The 19,985-nt window shown below is 38.1% G+C and overlaps 1 protein-coding gene across 4 annotated transcripts in view; it reads right to left on the reverse strand.

Moving 5' to 3' along the window:
* Nucleotides 1-1,631: 1,631 nt before the first annotated feature.
* Nucleotides 1,632-19,985, reverse strand: part of ATP6V1C1 (ATPase H+ transporting V1 subunit C1) — a 42,589-nt gene continuing 24,235 nt past the window's right edge. Inside the window, exons 4-13 of one of the 4 annotated variants that reach the window (XM_045896126.2) lie at nt 19,895-19,980; nt 19,074-19,168; nt 17,059-17,150; nt 15,938-16,036; nt 14,094-14,162; nt 6,523-6,615; nt 6,339-6,432; nt 4,808-4,905; nt 3,847-3,973; nt 1,632-2,538 (exon numbers count right to left, since the gene is read on the reverse strand). In XM_045896126.2, the coding sequence (XP_045752082.1) occupies nt 2,443-2,538; nt 3,847-3,973; nt 4,808-4,905; nt 6,339-6,432; nt 6,523-6,615; nt 14,094-14,162; nt 15,938-16,036; nt 17,059-17,150; nt 19,074-19,168; nt 19,895-19,980 (949 nt within the window). In that variant the 3' untranslated portion in view covers nt 1,632-2,442. The remainder of the gene's footprint in view (nt 2,539-3,846; nt 3,974-4,807; nt 4,906-6,338; nt 6,433-6,522; nt 6,616-14,093; nt 14,163-15,937; nt 16,037-17,058; nt 17,151-19,073; nt 19,169-19,894; nt 19,981-19,985) is intronic. The other 3 variants (XM_064588004.1, XM_064588003.1, XM_064588006.1) reach the window with 3 other exon arrangements.

Raw genomic sequence — 19,985 nt, forward strand, 5'->3', positions numbered from 1 at the left:
ACACTGAAGCAAACAAGGCAAGAGGAATAGAAGAGTCCCTTCCCAGGAATGGTAGCTACCATCAAAAATACAAAAAAATCCAACACAGACTGAAGCTCAGAGACACTCAAACTGCTTTAACATTAGGCTACATACACAAAGTCTACTCACCCCACCACACACACACACACACACACAAAATTACTTCCTTCTAACCTTCAAACTCCACAATGTCATGACTAAACACAGGTGAAAAGAAGCTCTAGGCACTCATCTAGGATTCTGAGTACATGCCTCCAGCTCTCACCGGGCACCATGTCAAAGCCCTGCACGTGCAGGTGGGAACTCTTGCACTTAGAACAACAGCCCTATGAGGTGGGCACGCTAGTTATCCCCATTCTATGAAGGAGGGATGGGGCGTGGAGATCACAGGGCTCAGCAGCAGCAGAACTGGGCTTGGGCTCCACAAGAGCTTGAGAGCTACATCTTGGTCACTCTGCATCCCTGATGGAAATTACAGTGAAAGTCCTGAAGTTCCAAACACACACTGGGATTTTAAACTTGAAACAACCCTACCTACCCATGTCAGAACAATGTTACTGTCCAGGTAAAACCTTAAAGTCATCACGTAGGCCTATCAATCTTTCACTTTGTCAAAACACATCCTCTATCACAGACTATGCCCACTGTACAGATACTAAGACTCAAAAAACACTTGCAAAAGATGACAGAAAACCAGAATTTCCTGACACCAAAACCAAAAATTTTCAGCCTCCTTTTATCCAAAGGAAAACTGAAAATAAAATCTGCAACATGTCTTAAACATGTCTTAAATTTAGAATTCTGACAGGGAACTTGGCAGTACATGTCAGAACTTTAAATATACCCTATGATCTACGAACCCCACTTGCAGGGTCTTTCTTACAGAAATACTAACACAAGTAAACAAAGGTACCTGTAGAAGGAGGTTTACTGCAGCAGTGTTTGTTAAGAGCAAAAACAAAAAATAACCCGAATATCCAACCAGTCAGCTATCTTATGGCAGAAATACATGATGGAAAACCATGCAGCCAGTGGGAAAAAATGAGGTAGCTCTAGATAGACTGACATCTACCTATTTTGGATACACTAGTAAGCAAAAAAGCAAGTGACAGAATATATGCAGTCTGATCCTACATTTATTTAAAAATAAACTATGTTTGCATGTGTGTGATATATATGCTGTGGAAACCTAGAAAAAGGCCTGGAAGAATACATCAACTCCCTTGAGAAGAAATCTGGGGGGGAGGAAGGGTCATCTCTCATTTTTTACTTTCTAGAAGTCTGAATGTTTGAGGTAAATTTCTTTTGAAATAACAATATAAATTTGTGAAGTAAAAAGGATTTGGAAGGTGAATTTCTAGAAGGAATAGAATAGCTGAGAAATGCCCTGGGAGTGCACAGGAAGGGGAGCACTGCCACAGAACCCTCTTTAGAAGCTCCTCCAGGATGCTCAATGAAGTCGTCCAGAGATTTTTACAACAAACAACGTCTTTTTTCAGACGATGCCATAAATGACATATATGTGAAAACAAAGGCTTGTATAATCAAAAAATCCTAGAAAGGAAACATGTAAAGTAAGGACTTACACAGAACAAATGACTGAAGCTGCACGGTTTCGCTACACTTTATTCAAAGTCGGCCCCACTTCCTAATTATTTGCGGGAAACTCAAAATCTAGTGTCCAAATGTAAATATCCATCATACACTGAAAAATTACCTTTACATTTCTGCTGTGATCCAAAATTGGCACACTTAAATCATATGTGAGCCAGACCCAAACGGTTGACCCTCGATACAGAACAAAAGCCTGGAAGTGGCACAGCAAGGTAGCTATGCTCTCCTTTATTAAATTCTCAACCTGAACTGTTACCTTCCGAAGTTACACACACCACAATATACCTTTGCACAGGTAATTTTATTCTCTCCTGTGGGTGTCAACAGCGCTCATAGATTGGAATTTGAAACATTCAGAAAGCACATACCTGAATATCGTCACATTTCGTTACATCATGATTCAGTAACTATTAAACAGTTATGTCTACTAAATACAATGAACAAATGGTATAAACATTTACCATTACCTTGTAAACAAGGCTTTTGTGCACAACAGTAACAAATGGAATTAATGCATACCACAGTATCAATGAAGACCTTCTCTTTAAATAAACTATTCTGTTTATAAATAAACTCTGATTTTTTTTAGTACACATTTACAGACCTGATCAATAAAAAGAAATAAGACATCTATTTTCCTTTAAGAAGAAAATATTGAGAGATGGACCACTATGGAAGAACTTACTAGGAAAAGTGGTCAGAAGCAAGCAAAGGACAAGAGGGAGTTAAAAGTACTGTCATACTGCAACCTATTTCTGTTAGAATACACCAACACAAGGACAGGATTGTCTGGGAAGGAGCTCATTTTTACTTGAATTCCAGCAAGTTGCAATCAATCTTGTAGTACACATAGGGATAGTATTCCTGTTGACTCAGGTTTAAGCCTGGAATATCCATAGGAGCCTATAGGGAAAATCAGACAATTATCCAAATGAGTACTTACAGAAATCAGAAAAAAAAAAAAAAATTAAATATTACCATTTACCTTCTTATTGAACATCTACTCTGGGCTAAGTGTATATGTTTATGCTAATTTAATCTGAGTTAGGCATTATTACTCCAATTTTGCCAATGAGGAAACACAGTGGGTAGTAAAGCCAGATTTAAGCACTCACTGACTCCAAAGCCTGTATGTGTTTAACTATAACCCTGTGATCCATTTTTATGCATAATGTATAAAATTACTTTTTAAATCTCAGGCTTGGGGTATTCAGTTTATGGGGCACTTGGCTTATTAAAATGTTGAATAGAAGTAAACCAAGTATGATTTTAATGGTGTCACTTATCATTTACGCATGTTTTAAGAATATACTGGTAGGAGGGGTGCCTGGGTGGCTCCAGTTGGGCATCTGCTTCTGGCTCAGGTCATGATCTTGGGGTCCTGGGATCGAGCCCCGAGTTGGCTCCCTGCTCAGTGGGGAGTCTGCTTCTCCCTCTACCTCTGCCCCTCCCCTCCACTCATGCTCTCTCTCCCTCAAATAAATAAAATCTTTAAAAAAAAAAAAAAAAAGAATATACTGGTAGGAAATTATGTATCAAATAGTTGAACCTCATATTTTATTGACAATTACATGAAAATGTAGAATGTAATTTCCTGCATTTTCTTCTATCAAGAAAATCTGACATTTCGTGGGTTCTAACTAATGCAAATGTGAGATACTACCATCCTAAAAAGAAAAAAAAACCCAACAAGATATTTGAAATAAAAAAATATGAAATAAAACCCACTACAATTTTAAACAGCAGTAGTGTGCTTAAATACCCTCTGTTTGAAAGAAGATAGAAACACACCAGTTTAGAAAAATGGTAGTTCCTTTTAAATTGCTCCTCTACTGACATCGCTACTTGTACCGAATACAACTGAATTAACTACTTCGTTTCGTCTTCTCTGCAATTCATTAACTTCGGTAAGTAAGTACTATAGTATGACCGGTTGCTTCTGTATTTCTGCAGCTATAAACATCTGATCTATAGCAAGACAATGACTGGCTCAGAAGCAAAAGCACTGATCTAACTAGTATAAAACAGAGTGAACAATGTAAACTACTTGCTATGTTTATCTAACAAATTAACTGAGACCCTCAAAGTAATAAAAACATAGATTAAATAATACAATATTTACTATCCCTTTTCCATTTATCTCCTTCCAATGATTTTTTTCTGAAATTCATTCCAGTTGCTACTCTTCCAAGGTGCCTAGTAAGTACTTACATCAATAATAGCTGCTGCACTGCTGTCTAGATGTTTATACAATTCATATAATACTTCTCTTAGTTTCTTCATTGTTTTCTTATTGGGCTGAAGTAGCATTGCTTGAAAGTTCACTGGCAAGCCATACCTTAGCAGGAAGCAAATGTACAGTACGTAACATAAGTAAACATAAAAACAGATTTTCTTTTCAAAGCAAATATTCTCATAGTCTTCTTTAATCAGTTAACAGAGAGAGGGTATCTCATTTTAATGACCACCTCTACAAGTTCAACTAATATACAAAGAAACTCAAATCTTCTCTGGTCCTCACTGTCCACTAGAAAACTTCCTTAAAATGAGAACCCGCTGTCTACTAAGAATTACTTTTAATTACTCTTTAATTTTTAATCTACGAATACCCTCAGCAATAATATGTATACTTAGTGGAGACACCTTCATGATAAGGAATAACATAATTACATCTTGAAAAGCCAATGAAATTTAAAAATAGCGAGCATGGCTACAAATAAGTATTTTGAACTACATCCAATATGAGCAAACTGTATAGAAGATCACAAGATGATTGAGATTTTAAGTATCTCAAAATAATAAAATATTTAAGGTTAATATGAAACAGTGATTTCAAATACATCATCAGTATACTGTGTGCCAAACTACATGTAAAGTATGTGAAAGATCTTCTTTTAAACAAACATTAGCTAAATATTTTATAATCTACTTTTAACTTAACTACACCAGCAAAGAACCAGGGAATATAGCAGTATGGATCGCTTTTTCCAAACCTGGCATCAAGGACAAGACTAATATGAATGTATGATACTGACAATCTCTCTCTCATGGTTGTCCCTTTGGTTTCTCCGCATCAACTTCCTATTACTGGACCATATATTATAACAAAGAGGTCTAATGTAAAGGGATCTATAAACCCTTCAGTTCCAAGTTTCTCGACAACTTTCTTTACCTTAAAACAGACTCAACAAAAACCCTCAACGCTTTCACATGAATCCACGCAATAAACGCCTCACTGAAATTTACTTTCAGCCACCGTACAAGCGGTCCCTATAAAAAGGAAAAAAAAAAAAAAATCACTACAAATTTGGTCTTGAAAATGGCAATTAGAAATAAATAAACCAAATATTTTTAAAGGAGTGACTATCCAGTAAGAATCTACAGAAGAATTAAATCACATTATATTCACTTTAAAAATGTTTCATTTTTCTCATTATCTTGGACACTTCATCTTAAATAAGATTAAAAGGTCAGCCACTACACTGAAACCTCAGTAGACACCCAAACTGATGGATCCTACTCGCTATACTGAAAAAGGCATGTATTTTCATGAAAGCAGTTTAAACTGATACATAATATATATGTGCCCTAGGTTTGAAAACCGAAATATAAAAACCTGAACTTATTATGCAATACATTTCAAACATTTGAAATAGAATTCAACTTACAAACAACATCTCAGGAACAGGACAAACAGTTATGTAGTAAGTCATTTAATACATATATCCCTAGGTCTAAATTTTTTCATCTGTAAAATCAGGGGTGTTGATCTAGATCCCTTAAACCTCTTCACATTCTAAATTCTTAATGATTCTATTACATAGGATAACTTCTCTTTGAACTTAAAACATTCAATATGATTTCCAGTACTAAATAAAAATACACCTTTAAACAGATTTTAAATAATACTGCCTTTCAGTATGTAAAAGACATACGTGATCAGTTCAGCTAAATTATTTACAGAACATCATTAGGTTCATTTGATGTACTAACCAATTAATTTAAGCAAAAAGGACATGACAAAGTGGAAATCTTTGGTTAAAGTATCTATTCTTTAAAAACGCTCTGGACCTTTGTAACAAGTTGGTTTTACTGGGCATTACTTGGTTAGGATTAGTTTTCTCCCAACTTAGAGGATATGGTTTATAAAGTACTTAGGAAAAATTTTAAATGGGATTTGCTTTTATTTTCTCTTTCATTACAAGAGAAATAAATTTTCACTCACCACCCCTTCCATACTAGCTTCTAGTCTTCACAGTAATCCGGCACTTAAAGATGACAAGGAAGTTGACACCATCTTCCCTTGTCACAATTCCATCCCCTTTCTCCATTTTGCCTAAAACATACTAACTCTCCAGGGGTTTTAAATAGAAATTGCTTCAGTATAATATTGCAGCATTAAAAAAATTTGCCTCAAGAAAATGAAAAATTCTTCCTGAAAAAACTATTATTAATTAAAATAATACCTCACTATACTGCATTTAAAATTAATTCCTGATACAGATTTAGATGGAGTAAATAACTTTAAGGTATGGACTTCAAGATCTATGTTTGATTAAATTCATTTTGATTAATAGAAAAAGTAACTAAAATCAAATGTCTTAAAATAAAATCAGTTTTAAAAAAATTTTAAATAAAATAAAAAGCAGTACTGCTTTTTCTTCTGCTTAATGCTGATAATACTAAATATTAAGAACACATACAAACTGCTTTTTCTTGTCAGTAGAAAGCCTGTTCATTTCTTCTTTATCTGCTTTCATCTCCTCTTCATTATACTGGAAGTCACGAACGATGAATCTAAATTTGGGGTGGGGGGAAAAACAAAATTGTCCATACTGTGTATATAGGTGATCTAACAAATTAAAAAACAAAAAATAATTATCTTACTTGTTTTCCCTGGCTTTGTGCCTGAAGTCATCAACTGCCTTCCTAAACAAGGTGACATTACAAAGGTAACTGTCTTGGTCCTCTGAGAGAACACTATGGGGGGAGAAAAACACACACAAAAAAGTCCATTTAAAGCTTTATATGGATTGCTCTCTTTCACACTGAGGGCAGAACTCACAAACAGAAGGAGGACAAACAATAGGGTACGGCAGCCCTTCCCAAACCACCTCAAGGCTAAGCACGTGTATTGCCTCCAACACTGAGGACACTCAGTGTTTACAATGTGTTTATTTACAATGCCTTAACAGCCCTATGCCATTTACCTCTTCCTAACCCAACAAAATCCAACATTTACTCAAGTAAAATGTCCAAGCTCTAAGAACCATGCTTTTCCATCTATCACTGCCAGGCTGGCATTTTATTTACAATGTGGTACTTCTGAAATCCAAAAAAATAATGTTTTACAAAACCAGTAGCTAGTTTATTCCAGAGTCTCCCTGCTTCCCTGCTAATAATAAGCACCTTCTTCTCTTCTGGAAATCAAATTCTCTCTACCTCTCTCCAGTCCAGCCCAGCCCACTGAGGCCTGGCTCACCATCTATGTACTGCCAATAGCTCCTACCTCAGATCTTTCCTTCCCCACTGCCCCCAACACCCTAACTCAACAAGACAAATGGAGTGGTCTAAATATCCTCTGACAAAACACACTTTTATGCACCTCAGGGCTTCCTCCTAGGCTCTAGAAGATCCCAGCGAGGTCAGAACTTCTATCCAGTCGTGGGTCTCATGGACATCACTGGAAAAACCTTTCCAGACACAACTATGTAGGGAAATTTTAACTGTCATATAAATTTCTAATGCCCTGGGGAAAAGCTGTTTGGAGAGGCAAACTGTACAGTTCATGTATACTATGACTCTCATTTGACTTTCAAAAGTTACCTATAGCGGGCGCCTGGGTGGCTCAGTTGGTTAGGTGACTGCCTTCGGCTCAGGTCATGATCCTGGAGTCCCGGGATCGAGTCCCGCATCGGACTCCCTGCTCGGCGGGGAGTCTGCTTCTCCCTCTGACCCTCCCCCCTCTCATGCTCTCTCTCTCTGTCTCATTCTCTCTCTCAAATAAATAAATAAAAATCTTTAAAAAAAAAAAAAAAGTTACCTATAGCTATTTATGCAGAGAATCCCAGACACGGGGTCTACGAAGCTATACTGTGAATTGTTCAACAGTGATGATGCTGGGGCAGGAGCATCACTTAATGGTGTGTGGAAGGGTCTCTTTTCCTTTCTATTTTCCAAGTATTAGGGTTTTTTGTTTGTTTAGTTTTTATTTACAATGTGGTACTTCTGAAATCCAAAAAAATAATGTTTTACAAACCTGAGGGAGTGCTTGTGGAATTCAAAGATACTTTACTAAATATGGGGGGAGGAAAAAAAAAAAAGCAAGTTTAGTTTTTCCAAGAAATCTAAGAATTGCTTGATTAGGTTAATTCAGGTAAATTCAGGAGGCAACAACAATACTTAATGGCAGAATGGCTATAAGAACTGACGCTAGTCTGGCTCTTGGTCTACCTCTCCAGCAATAGGACCAGCAGACATCTCTGGGAGGACTGACCACTGTCATCACCAACACAGAGAGAAACTCAGCTACTCTGGATTTGGAACATTTAAACTTCCTTTTCAAAGGTGTCCTCTCGGGGCGCCTGTGTGGCTCAGTCAGTTAAGCATCCAACTCTTGATTTCGGCTCAAGTCATGATCTCAGGGTTGCTGAGATCGAGCTCCCTATCGGGCTCTGCACTGGGAGTAGAGCCTGCTTAAGATTCTCTCTCTCCCTCTGCCCTCTCCCCCTCCCTCTTAAATTTAAAAAAAAAAAGGTGCCCTCTCTGGCTGGCTCAGTCAATAGAGCTAGAGCATGTATCTCGATCTTGTGAGTTCGAGCTGCACACTGGGTCTACAGATTACTTAAAAATAAAATCTTTTAAAAACTTAAGAATTAGGGCGCCTGGGTAGCTCAGTTGGTTAAGCGTCTGGCTTCGGCTCAGGTCATGATCCCTGGGTCCTGGAATCGAGTCCTGCGTCGGGCTCCCTGCTCAGTGGGGAGTCTGCTTCTCCCTCTTCCTCTGCCTGCCACTCCCCCTGCCTGTGCTCTCTCTCTCGCTCACTCTCTCTCAAATAAATAAAATCTTAAAAAAAAACCCTTAAAAATTAAAAAAAATAATAAATAAGAGGTACTTTCACAAAACTATTACCCTTAGTTCTTGCTCTCGGTGCCTATCAAATCCAAGGCACAGCAAGTACCAAGTGGACAGAACTCAATAAAAAACCTTTTATGATCTTCAGGTCTCCCAGGCTTATCTCTGTAAAATGCACACTGCAATCTAACAAATCCAAATCCAACCTGACAGGCCAGTGCAGACCCCTAACAATATTCCTCCATTGTCATAGTTATCTTTTAAATTCACACAGTACTTTGCCATTTTAAAGACCATTTCAAAAGCCTTTGATGTTTGACACGGCTCTGTGACAATGAGCAGGGTGTCTATTACGCAGGCTCCTCTATCATGTAAAGACCTGGGTCACAGCAAAGCTGTTTGACTATTCAAAATCCTATGGTGAAGAAAGCCAAGATAAAAATTTAGTCTTATTTTATGACTAAATCCTGCTGTGCTATCTTATTAAGAAAAAATAAATAGAAACCACCTGCTTTTCCTTCCTATCCCAGGAGAAGTATTTCTTAAAACATTATAAAAAAGAAACCATGAGTCCTTGGCATAATGGACTTTCAATCATTTAACATGTACTGAGCCTCTATAAACGTGCCCAGCTCTGGCTACATATTCGGAATAAAACTAAGACATCATGGTTCGCTGACCTCAAAGCATGGGTCTAATCAAGGAAACAGACAGAAACAAGTAATACAATACAAAATTGCAAATGTTATAATAGAAGATATATGTGACATATTGGGGCAAAAAGGGAACGGACAACTTTATCTCAGGGGACATTAAAGAGTTTCACAAAAGCAGTAATGCCAAGTGCAAGTCCGAAAGACAGGCGAAGGAGAGAACATGCCAGGCGAGCCCCACACAAATGCACACAGGTGTGGAATAGCATGGCACATCTGGGGCTCTGCCAGATACAAGCATAGCTGGAACAGAGCACACGGGGTGGGTGTGTGTGCATGCTCCTGTGTCAGTAATAGATCAGCGCACCACAAAAATGAAAACGGCATCAATGCAGGAGACTGATGAGAGGAAAAAAAGAGTGGCAATAAAGGAGACCAGCTCATGGCAATTCCAACAGTCCAGGCAAGAGACGGGAATCCAAACTGAAGCAGTGCCTATAGCTACGGGGGGGTAGGGGGGGTGTCAAGTCAGCTGAACCATATGAAGTTGATGGTATCTGACCATTTTTGACCTACAAGATAGCAATTTCGTAGGTGTCAACCAAATGCTACTGAAGGTAGAAATAACACAGCTGTTAGACTGGGTGGTGGAAGGGCAGGCAGTGAGGGAGAGGTAAGAGTCCAAAACGACTACCATGGTCTGGTTTGGTAACTAGGCACACGTTGGGCCACACACTACAAGGGAGATGGACGACTGAGGCTGAGGTTGGAGGGGATAACGTCCTATTGGTAGTTACCTGTGGCGTAGACATGTGCAGTGCCCAAGAGGAACCCAGGTGTGGGAGTCTGAAACTATGGGGATAGCCAGGCCACGGACGGAGATTTCGGAGTCCCAAAGCTGCAGGCAGAAGTCAGAGCCCTGGGTGTGGCTGAAAAGGCGCTGAGAGAAGAATAGGCTGTCCCACTAAGACAGAAGAGCCCATGTCTAGACTCGCCAATACTCAGGGCTAAGAGATTCTCTCCGGCTCTCAGGCGCAGAAGCCAGCAGGCTGCATTACAGATTAATTCGGAGACAGAGTTTGCAGGAGGTCACGGGGCCAGAGATGAGGGTGCAGGCAAGACAACAGCTGAAGAATGACTCGAGAGTCCAGGCTCAGCAGAAGAGGAAGCACGACTGGGGGAAATCAACAGTGTCAGAGCAAAGGAGTGGGGACTAGAGATGTGGACAAGGTCAAAGAGCAGGTTCTGGGACAGTGGAAAAGATGGAAAGAAGGCTTCGCTTCAAGAACTGGATTACAGATTTAAGAGCCCAGAAGTAAAGCCTTTTTAGAGGTCAAGAGTGAGGCAAGGCAAAAGCTTACAAAACTCAAGTGGAGAGGCACGTGCATGGCTCAGTCAGTGAAGTGTCTGCCTTCAGCTCAGGTCACGATCCCAGGGTCCTGGGATTGAGTCCCACACATCAGGCTCCTTGCTCAGTGGGGAGCCTACTTCTCCCTCTGCCTGCCGCTCCCCCTGCTTGTGTGCTCGCTCGCTCTCTCTGACAAATAAATAACATCTTTCTAAAAATAATAAATAAATAAACAACAACCAAAAAAACTCAAGTGGAGGTGATGGTTTGTGAGCTGCAGGGATCGGGGAAATGAGAAGCCAGAAGCTGGAGGGATTTCAAACCAAGCCAAAACCAGCAGTGACCTTAAGTGACATAGGAGACCAAGGCAGAGAAACAAAATGAAAGCCAGAAGGAGAGGAAAGAGTCAAGAAAGTGCCATCTTCTCGTGATGAAACATGGACTTGGACTGTGCCTGAAAGGGAGCTTAGTTTAGCTTAAGCCAGGCTGCACAAGTTCTACCACGTTCAAATAAATGACCCAAACGCACACCTTCCTTTAGTTCTACCGTTACGTAGAAGTAGCAGCACGACCTTCACACAGGTATAAGCGGGCCTGAAGGAGACGCCAACGTTTTCCAGACACTGCACAGCATTTGCAGTCACCTGTGTGAGCAGCCTTGCTTCTAGAGCTCACTAGCGCTGTCTGCTGCTTCGGATTTCTTGGCTCGGTCCTAAAACTCAGACCTGCCATCTTCTCTGTTCCCTAACTAATCTTCCTATGTCACTGCCAAGACATCTCTCCTGCTTTTCTTCGTAAAAGTTATCTTTGCAACCCCTGCTCCAAAACACAGGGGAAACTTTTCTCTGCACAATGGCTAGTACAGTTTTTCCGAGGCTTTCGTAGCTGGGTCCTTCTAGCTCCCCAACCAAAAACCTCTGGGAAGCACCAATGCGTTTGTGGTACTGTTTCCAAAAATAGAGAAAAGGCAAAAGTCAACTAGTGATCGGACCTGGTCAGACCACCTTCGCAAGGAAAAGTAGACAAAAAGGGAACTGGTAATCCTGAGTACCAGTGAAAAACACTGTTCTCTGAACAGTTTTCCCAACGAGCGGCAGCCAGCAACCCAGCCTCCACTTCTCTGGCCGTAACTGTGCAGCATTGACGCACAGCCCTGCACTTACCCACACAACAATGGTGGGAGCTCAAACTGTCCAGTGATTTTAAGACTCAAGTAGAATATTTTACAAATAGCTGGGTTCTAAGCATTTTTTAAATGGAATTCTTTCCTTCAGATTTGAAGACCGTATTTTTCAATCCGTTCTTCTACCTCACAATTCTACTTTCATCTTCACTGCTCCCAAGAGTAAGGACTCAAGTGCCAAAAAGCAACAAGTCAAAGTATTACTACTTACAAATGACTTAAAAATGAAGCACTTAGAACAATCACGAGCACACAGCAGCTACTCAAAAATGTTATTATGATAAGCTAAAAATCCAGCATCAAGTCACAGAGATCTTTCCTGAACACTGGACAAAATGCCAAACTAACCCAGCACAGCCTGTCTGCCCCACATGATGAGCCGTCCTGTCACGGCACTGGCTGAGCTGCTGTTCTCGTGGACTAAATTTAAACAGCGAAGCTTTCATGTCAGCGGTTCCAAAGGCCTTCAGAACAGAGACACAGGCAGAAAAGAGGTTTGCACTGACTGGTGGTCAGGGAGCACTTATTCGTCATCCAGAAGACAGGCGTTGTCTACACTGAACTCTTACCGCTTGGCATTTTTTCCTTCAAGCTACTAGAGTAATGTTCAAGAGATGTAAATCTCTGAAGTAGTACTTTTAATGTCCTTCTTTCAGAGTAAACCCGAACACAGGTACACACCACTCCCCGGGACCTTGGGTCTGGCATATGTACAACCTGTGAGGACATTCTGTATACACTGGGTCCTTGGTCTCCTCCTTACCCTCCTCTCAGACATAAAGTCAACCTCTATGGCTTTAATGTCCTACAGAGTATAAAGGTATAAGAAGTTGTTATTCGTCAGGATAAACAGCTTCAGTGGGAAACTAATATGAAGACTAAGGCTGTCCCTTAGTCTTTAGTCTACCATGTGAAGGGCTGGTGAGAATGGAAGGTATTCCCCAAAATGGGAAAAAAAAAATTCGTATGAGCAGAGGTTTGTGGTTTAGTTCTCAAAAAAATCAACATTTGTGAAACTATGATAATCATATTACCTTATATTTTGTATATCTTATCAAGCCTTCAAATAGCCTCATAATGTGTACTAGGAAGGGGCTATGCTCATTTTTCAGACAACGAAAAATGAGGCCAGAGAAGGTAAAAGATTTATCCCAGGTCACACAGCAAGTTGGTAGCAGAACCAGCAACAGAACTCAAATCCCTGGGCCCAGCACTCTTTCCATTATACTAAGCTACCTCCCATATGACATAATGAAACTGGAGAAGAAAATACTGCATGGGCCTACCCTTACTGATACCACTTCTTTACTCTCTGCTGTAACCTTCTCTCAGTGCACGTTGCCACCTCTTGAGGCACAGCCATACGAAAGAATCCTCGGGGGGTGCATATCCACCATACTCAATATTTTCTCAAAGAACATCTCGTGCGGAATGACAGAATACAGGAAAAAATGACATGGTAGTGTCAACAGTGTAAGACCTAACATTAAAAAACCTGACTTTTAGTCCTAACTGTCTCCCTGGACACTAACACAGCCAATGCAGCCAAATGCCTTAGGCAACTATTTAATTCTTCTGTATTTTTACTTCTTTCTCCACAAGAATAACTGCTCCAACTACTTCACAGAATCGTTGTAAATATCAAATTAGATAATGTATTATCAATCCGTATATTTAAAAACACTTAATACAAGTTTTTTTTAATGGAAGATATAGATTAGGTAGAATCTATGCTCACTGAAAATTGAGATCAACATGGTACTCTAGCAGCCATTTTGGTATACTTCCTTTGCAAGAGAAATGAAGAATTATAGACATATAGTAGGTATACAATAAATACTGAATGAAGAATTTTCAGAAGGTGGCAAAGCATGGCAGAAAAAGTACCACACCAGTGACCTGGGTTCTAATTCTAGCCCTGCCATCAATGAGATGTGTGACTCTGGGCAAACCACTTCACCCCTGTGGCCTCAAACTTCTCCACCTATAAACATGAGACAGTCGATCAGCCTGTACAAAGTCCCTTCCAGGTCTTTAACTGCGATAACTAGAGTTACTTATTTCTAAGGTGAAAAAGATGGTCCTGAAACCGTAAATTTACCACAAAGAAAAGATAAAGCTATTTCCTAACCCAACATCCCAACTCTAAAAAGGAATTCTAGGAAAGAAAGAAACGGGTTTTACAAAGACTACTACTTACTTGCTAGACCTTGGAACTACCATTTCAGCTAGTGTTTCGTACTGCTTAATCCAGTCGTTGTGGTTTAACCTGCAGAAAAGGTACAGTAAGTAGTGGAAAAGAAAAAAGAAGTCTTACCGCCTGCCATAACCAGAAAGAGAAAAACACATGGGACAAACAGGAAATTCAACTAATGTATACCTCAAATCTATGTAACCAAAAAAAAATTCAAGTTTCCTCCTGAGAAACAGTAAGTGTGAAGCAGGAAATACAGTTCACCACTCTTATATCCAGTAACTATTGCAAAAGAGGCACATCCTAGAACTAAGTTTCGAAAGGAAGTAAAGCAAAGTACAGATTCTAAATGACTTTCAAACTTCAGAGGTAAATGCATTATCTTATTAAAAATAAATTAATTAATTTAAAGGCCATACTGAAATCTCTATCATGTCTATTCACTGGCCGTTACAAAAGGCTGGATCAAACCGTATTTACTAAAAGCACAGTGTACCAGGAAGCATTGAGTAAATTAAGTGACAGCAAACCATGCTGCACAGAACGTTGTGCAACAACCCTCTGTAGAGGCCAACGGATTTGGGCGTGTGCAGAAAGACAATTATGTTTGCAATTTAATGAACTGAAGTATTTGTAGGCCACATAGTGAATAATTCAACATGGAAGGTACCCTAGGTCCTATGTTTCAATTACTATGTACAGAAAACTATAAAAATTTCTGATCTTAAACACAAATTTTCAATAAAGATTGTGGCAAATCTTTTATCTGCGCAAAGGTTATTTTCCTACAGAGTATAAAGACACAGATACAAAGAAGTTTATTATAAATAATCAGTGCTCTGGTATTCTGCAGTAAGGGGAGAAAAGCAGAAGCCAGATAATATTGTAGCCACAGTAAATTCAATGCGGGTGCTTTCCTACCATTTTCCAATATTCCCAGCTCCCTAACCAGATAGAAATGGAGAACACAGCAAAGGAAGAATTCGTGCAAGAATTCTGTGAAGAATCCCCAAATCTCCCACCTCAGTTTGGATCCTCCAAAGATTCCTGATAGCGAGACTTCAGTCCAAGTCAGAAGTGAAACCATTAACAGTGTTTCTCTCTCATACACACGCATGCATGTGCACAGAGTTCTAATCCTTCCTATGAGTGTCCAAAGGTTTCATTTTACCAAGACAAACTGTGATCACAGAAGAGCTGATCTCAAGAAGATTTCAAAGGATTCTCTAATCCAGGAAAACTATGCCCAGAGCCTATGCTTGTTTTCATAAATAAAGTTTTACTGAAACACAGCCACATCCATTTTGTATGTACTATGTACAGCTGCTTTCAGCTACAACCACAAAGTTGACATGGCAGAGATGAGTAGTTGTAAGAGACCCTTGGGCTTGCAAAATGTAAAATATTGACTATATGGCCCTTGAAAGAAAAAATTTGCTAACCCCTGACCTAATCCATCCTTTGCTTCTTAAAGGGTTTAATTCATCCTAACCAATCAAAGATTTTTCAGAAAAACAAATACAAAGGGCTTCCTACTTTGAAAAGCCTAAAATCTGTATTTTTTTAAAAATCTAAAAATTTAGCATTATTTAATTTTTAAATAAGCCCACTCTACTAAGCTGCTAAATTTGATTTGGAATTGCAATTTATAACTGATGTCTCCATTACCAGATTATGAACTCAATTCTACTATGTGTGCCATATGAATACATGTTGGTTCACAGAATGAAGGACAATGTAACAGTCCCTTTACAATTGGGTTCTATGGAACACTTCAAATTACAATATCAGATACTAACATTTTTCTTATATTTTAACAAGTAAAAAACTTTTGTAATTACAAGACATACTTGGGAACTACGACCAGTAATGTGATGAGATACTCTGAATCAAGAACAAAGTCATCCTTCTTCACAATTTCTGCTAAACTTCTAGTTAGCAAACTTCCTCTGAGGAGTAAGAAAAAAATAATCAGGCTGATAATGCCTCCATAACACAAGTAAAGAAATAGCAGGCTAATTATATTCACATATATTCACATGTACTATATATACATCTCGAGAAATGGATTAATTTTATTAGTTAACGTTTTTACTTTGCAAGAAGTCAAAATTTAGCTATTTCCCGCCCTCACTATTAAAGAAATGTCAACATTTATCAAAATTTGCCTTTAGTATCTTCCTTTGTGTTTGCTTTAATTATTATAACTCACCTCTTCTCTTGATTACATATGTAATACCCTGACTGGGCAAGTGTTATTCATTATATGTCAATTAAAGTCTATTTCATAATTACAAAATGATATCATCTAAGGACAACCTTTGATTTTCTTCCCTCTCCCTGGGTATCATCTGATACTAAGCAATTTTGGTTAGTTAACCCAATAATCAACTCTTTCAAATCAGTCTTCATTTGGTCTCCCAGTACATTTCATAATGAAAATGACTTGCCCTGTTTGTACCATTGATGGTATCCAACCAATTTTCCCTCTGGAATATGAACGCATAACTTGAATAGTTAAATGCTTAAAGCTACACTTGCAGTAGTCATAGTACGATGAGATCAAGAAAACAAACGTGTCCTATCTTTTAAAAACCTAACGTAAAAAAGCTAAACTTGGAAAACAGAAAAGCAGATAAATTACATTGTAAAAGGATTCTTCGATAGAATTCTTTTAAGCAAGTAATTGCTATGCAATTAAACTATGATTTGATTTAAAACAATCTTAGACAATTTTTCAGTAAAAACTTAAATGCATAAAGGGATAAACAAACAAGTACAATAAATCAGTCTCGCATCTGTTTTGACTAGGCTGAATTAATAAACTTTTCTCCATGAAGTAAACAAACACCGTTTTGATTACAAAAACAGCATAAACTGGAATTCACTAAACCCCAACAATAGCTCGCGTTCAGTGCATGCTGGAGTGCTTCCCCAATTCTTAATAGTCACATATACTTGATACGCTTACGCATTCTTCCGTTCCAAATTCTGAAGATTTCCCTTCAAGTTATTATATGCGGATGCTCTAGATTTCAGGTCATTGTCAATTTGAGTCACTCCCTTTAAAAATGAGAAAGAAAAATAGGCAAAATTTTCCTAAATCTGCCTCTACTAACACAAAGTAGCTGTACCTGAACATTTACTTTAAAAAACACCATCACTGGTTGCTGATGTAATAACCATTATTTTAAAAGCACAACTTTAAAAAAGGTCATTTAAAAAAATAACCTACTTTTTTTTTTTAAAAGATTTTATTTATTTGAGAGACAGAATGATAGAGAGAGCATGAGAGGGGGGAGGGTCAGAGGGAGAAGCAGACTCCCCGCTGAGCAGGGAGCCCGATGTGGGACTCGATCCCGGGACTCCAGGATCATGACCTGAGCCGAAGGCAGTTGCTTAACCAACTGAGCCACCCAGGCGCCCAACCTACTTCATTTTTAATAACTCTGGTAATTTCCATATGAATCTTTTCTACTAAAGATGTTTTAGTCCACATATATTTTAATTACTGTTATGATACTATTTCTTAAACCACATAAATGCAATCTAGGCTACTGGGTACAGAGATTATTGATTAAAAGTCTTTAACTTCAGAAGGCTGAAGAATTAATTTCCAAAAGTAATAAACTACATGGTTTTGTTGTTCACAACACCACTATTCTTACACAAAATATTTTTGCAATTAAATTACAATTGTGGATGAATATTATTTATAAATGTTACAAAAGCTGATTTAAAAAAAAAACTACTAACAATTTAGGAAGAAAGTACAAATCAGCAGATTTAACATTTGAAGAACTAGTTCCAACTCAGCTCTACCATTATTACCATTCCTCTATGAGCCTGTTTCCTCATCTATACTAGTATCAGAAGATGATGATTAGATCCTTGATAAGGATCAAAAGAAAAGGCTCAGTCATAGTAAGAGCATCATTTTATATAATCAAACTACTCACTTTCATTAAATTATAATGATGACTTCAGTTTTAAAACCCTTAATAATCTACTCATTTATATAGAGCACATTGTCAAATAAAGTCATTGGGACCCAGGAAAAAGTCTGTCCAAATAATTTAAACCATAATTTTCATCCTAGCCAGATCATAACAATGTTGACAATTAAAAGGGCCTCGTCTATTTGCCCTGTTTATAGCTTCAGGTAAGACTTTTACATTTTCTCTCAAGTTCAAGGACTACAATATAAAAGGTGAGCTGTTCATGGATGAGCTTCACAGGATCTGTGTACTCCCTGAAACTGTACATAAAATCACGTGTACATGAATACAGGCATTTTTTTGGGCAGAGGATCGATACTGAATGTCAGAAGGTGTCAGAGAACCCATAAAGTTTAATGTCTGACTCAGTACTATACATAACCATGCTAAAGTAATCATTTTTGGGGCGCCTGGGTGGCTCAGTCACTAAGCATCTGCCTTTGGCTCAGGTCATGATCCCAGGGTCCTGGGATTGAGCCCCGCATTGGGCTCCCTGCTCTGCAGGAAGCCTGCTTCTCCCTCTCCCACTCCCCTTGCTTGTGTTCCCTCTTTCGCTGTGTCTCTCTCTGTCAAATAAATAAATAAAATCTTAAAAAAAATAATCATTTTCATCTACCTGAATGACTACTAAATCTTCAATAGATTCCAGTTTCCTGTTCTACATAATCTGTTACCCTTAAATTTGCATAAATCATAAATACAGAATTTTAAAGTTTACTTTCTTACTTAAACACCATTGATAAAATATCTAAGTTAACCACTTAAGTAAGTAAACAGCACAACTTGGATAATGTACACAGCAAAGTGTTATATTTTAACATCTTTCTTTTTTGGTAAAGTTGTACTAAGGGTACCTCCTGTTTGTATCAGTCACATATCATTTAGTTGCTTTGTCAAAACCTAAAGGGTATTTCCCAGCTAAATACTTATAAAATAAATAAAGCCACTATAAATCACTGTGTCCTACCTGTGTCATTTTTTATCTTACCTTGGCGATTATTTCAGAAATATTTTTCAGGGACTGCTTGATTGGATACTTAGCCATGTCCCACTGAAACCTTGTTATATAAGTAACCAAGTCAACTGAAATAAGGAAATAAATTAATTACTGAGAAGCAACAGAATATTTATAGTTTCCTACACAGTAATAACTTTTAATGGAATCAGTAAAGATGTCATCATTGCTGGAGAGTCCTGATTTTAAAAATGTGGAACTATATTAAATAACATGGATTAATCAACATTTTTTACCTTGTAATCTGACTGGCTCTCTTCTCCTTACTCAAAATTTTATATATTTTTTTTATTCTTATGTTAATCCCCATACATTACATCATTAGTTTTAGATGAAGTGTTCCATGATTCATTGTTTGTGCATAAAATTTTATATTTTTATATATACACATTTTTATGTGTGTATGTGTGTATATATAGCTATATATTAAAATGCTCCTTCTAATTTGATGACTTAAAAAATGGAATATGTGCATACCCATGATATGCCTCAAATGTCAGAGAAAGAGACACAAAGATTAAGAAACTTCAAACTGTCTCCTCAATAAGTAGAATCTGACAAAAGTATGTTCTTTCTTCGCCAACTTAAACTGAAAATAAATCTATTAAAACCAGGTGATAATTGTTTCTAGGAGTCTATACTTCAACAATCTTCAAAACATAGACCCTTTCACATTCAAATGAAAAGAATAAAAAATGTAGAGTCAAAGAGACACTCAACTACTATTCCCTGTTTTCATAGCTAAATCATTCACCTTATGTAAGTCAGTATCAAATCCTCAAGTATTAGCTTACCTCCATTGGCCAACAGATTCTCCTGAACTTTATCTTTACTATCCTCCAATACATCAGCCATGTATTGAGCCACTTTCTTAACCACCCTTGG

This window comes from Mirounga angustirostris, unplaced genomic scaffold (genome assembly GCF_029215605.1).
Source record: "Mirounga angustirostris isolate CCGP_5_RB_7025 unplaced genomic scaffold, mMirAng1.0.hap1 SCAF_4, whole genome shotgun sequence".
Lineage (NCBI taxonomy): Eukaryota > Metazoa > Chordata > Mammalia > Carnivora > Phocidae > Mirounga > Mirounga angustirostris.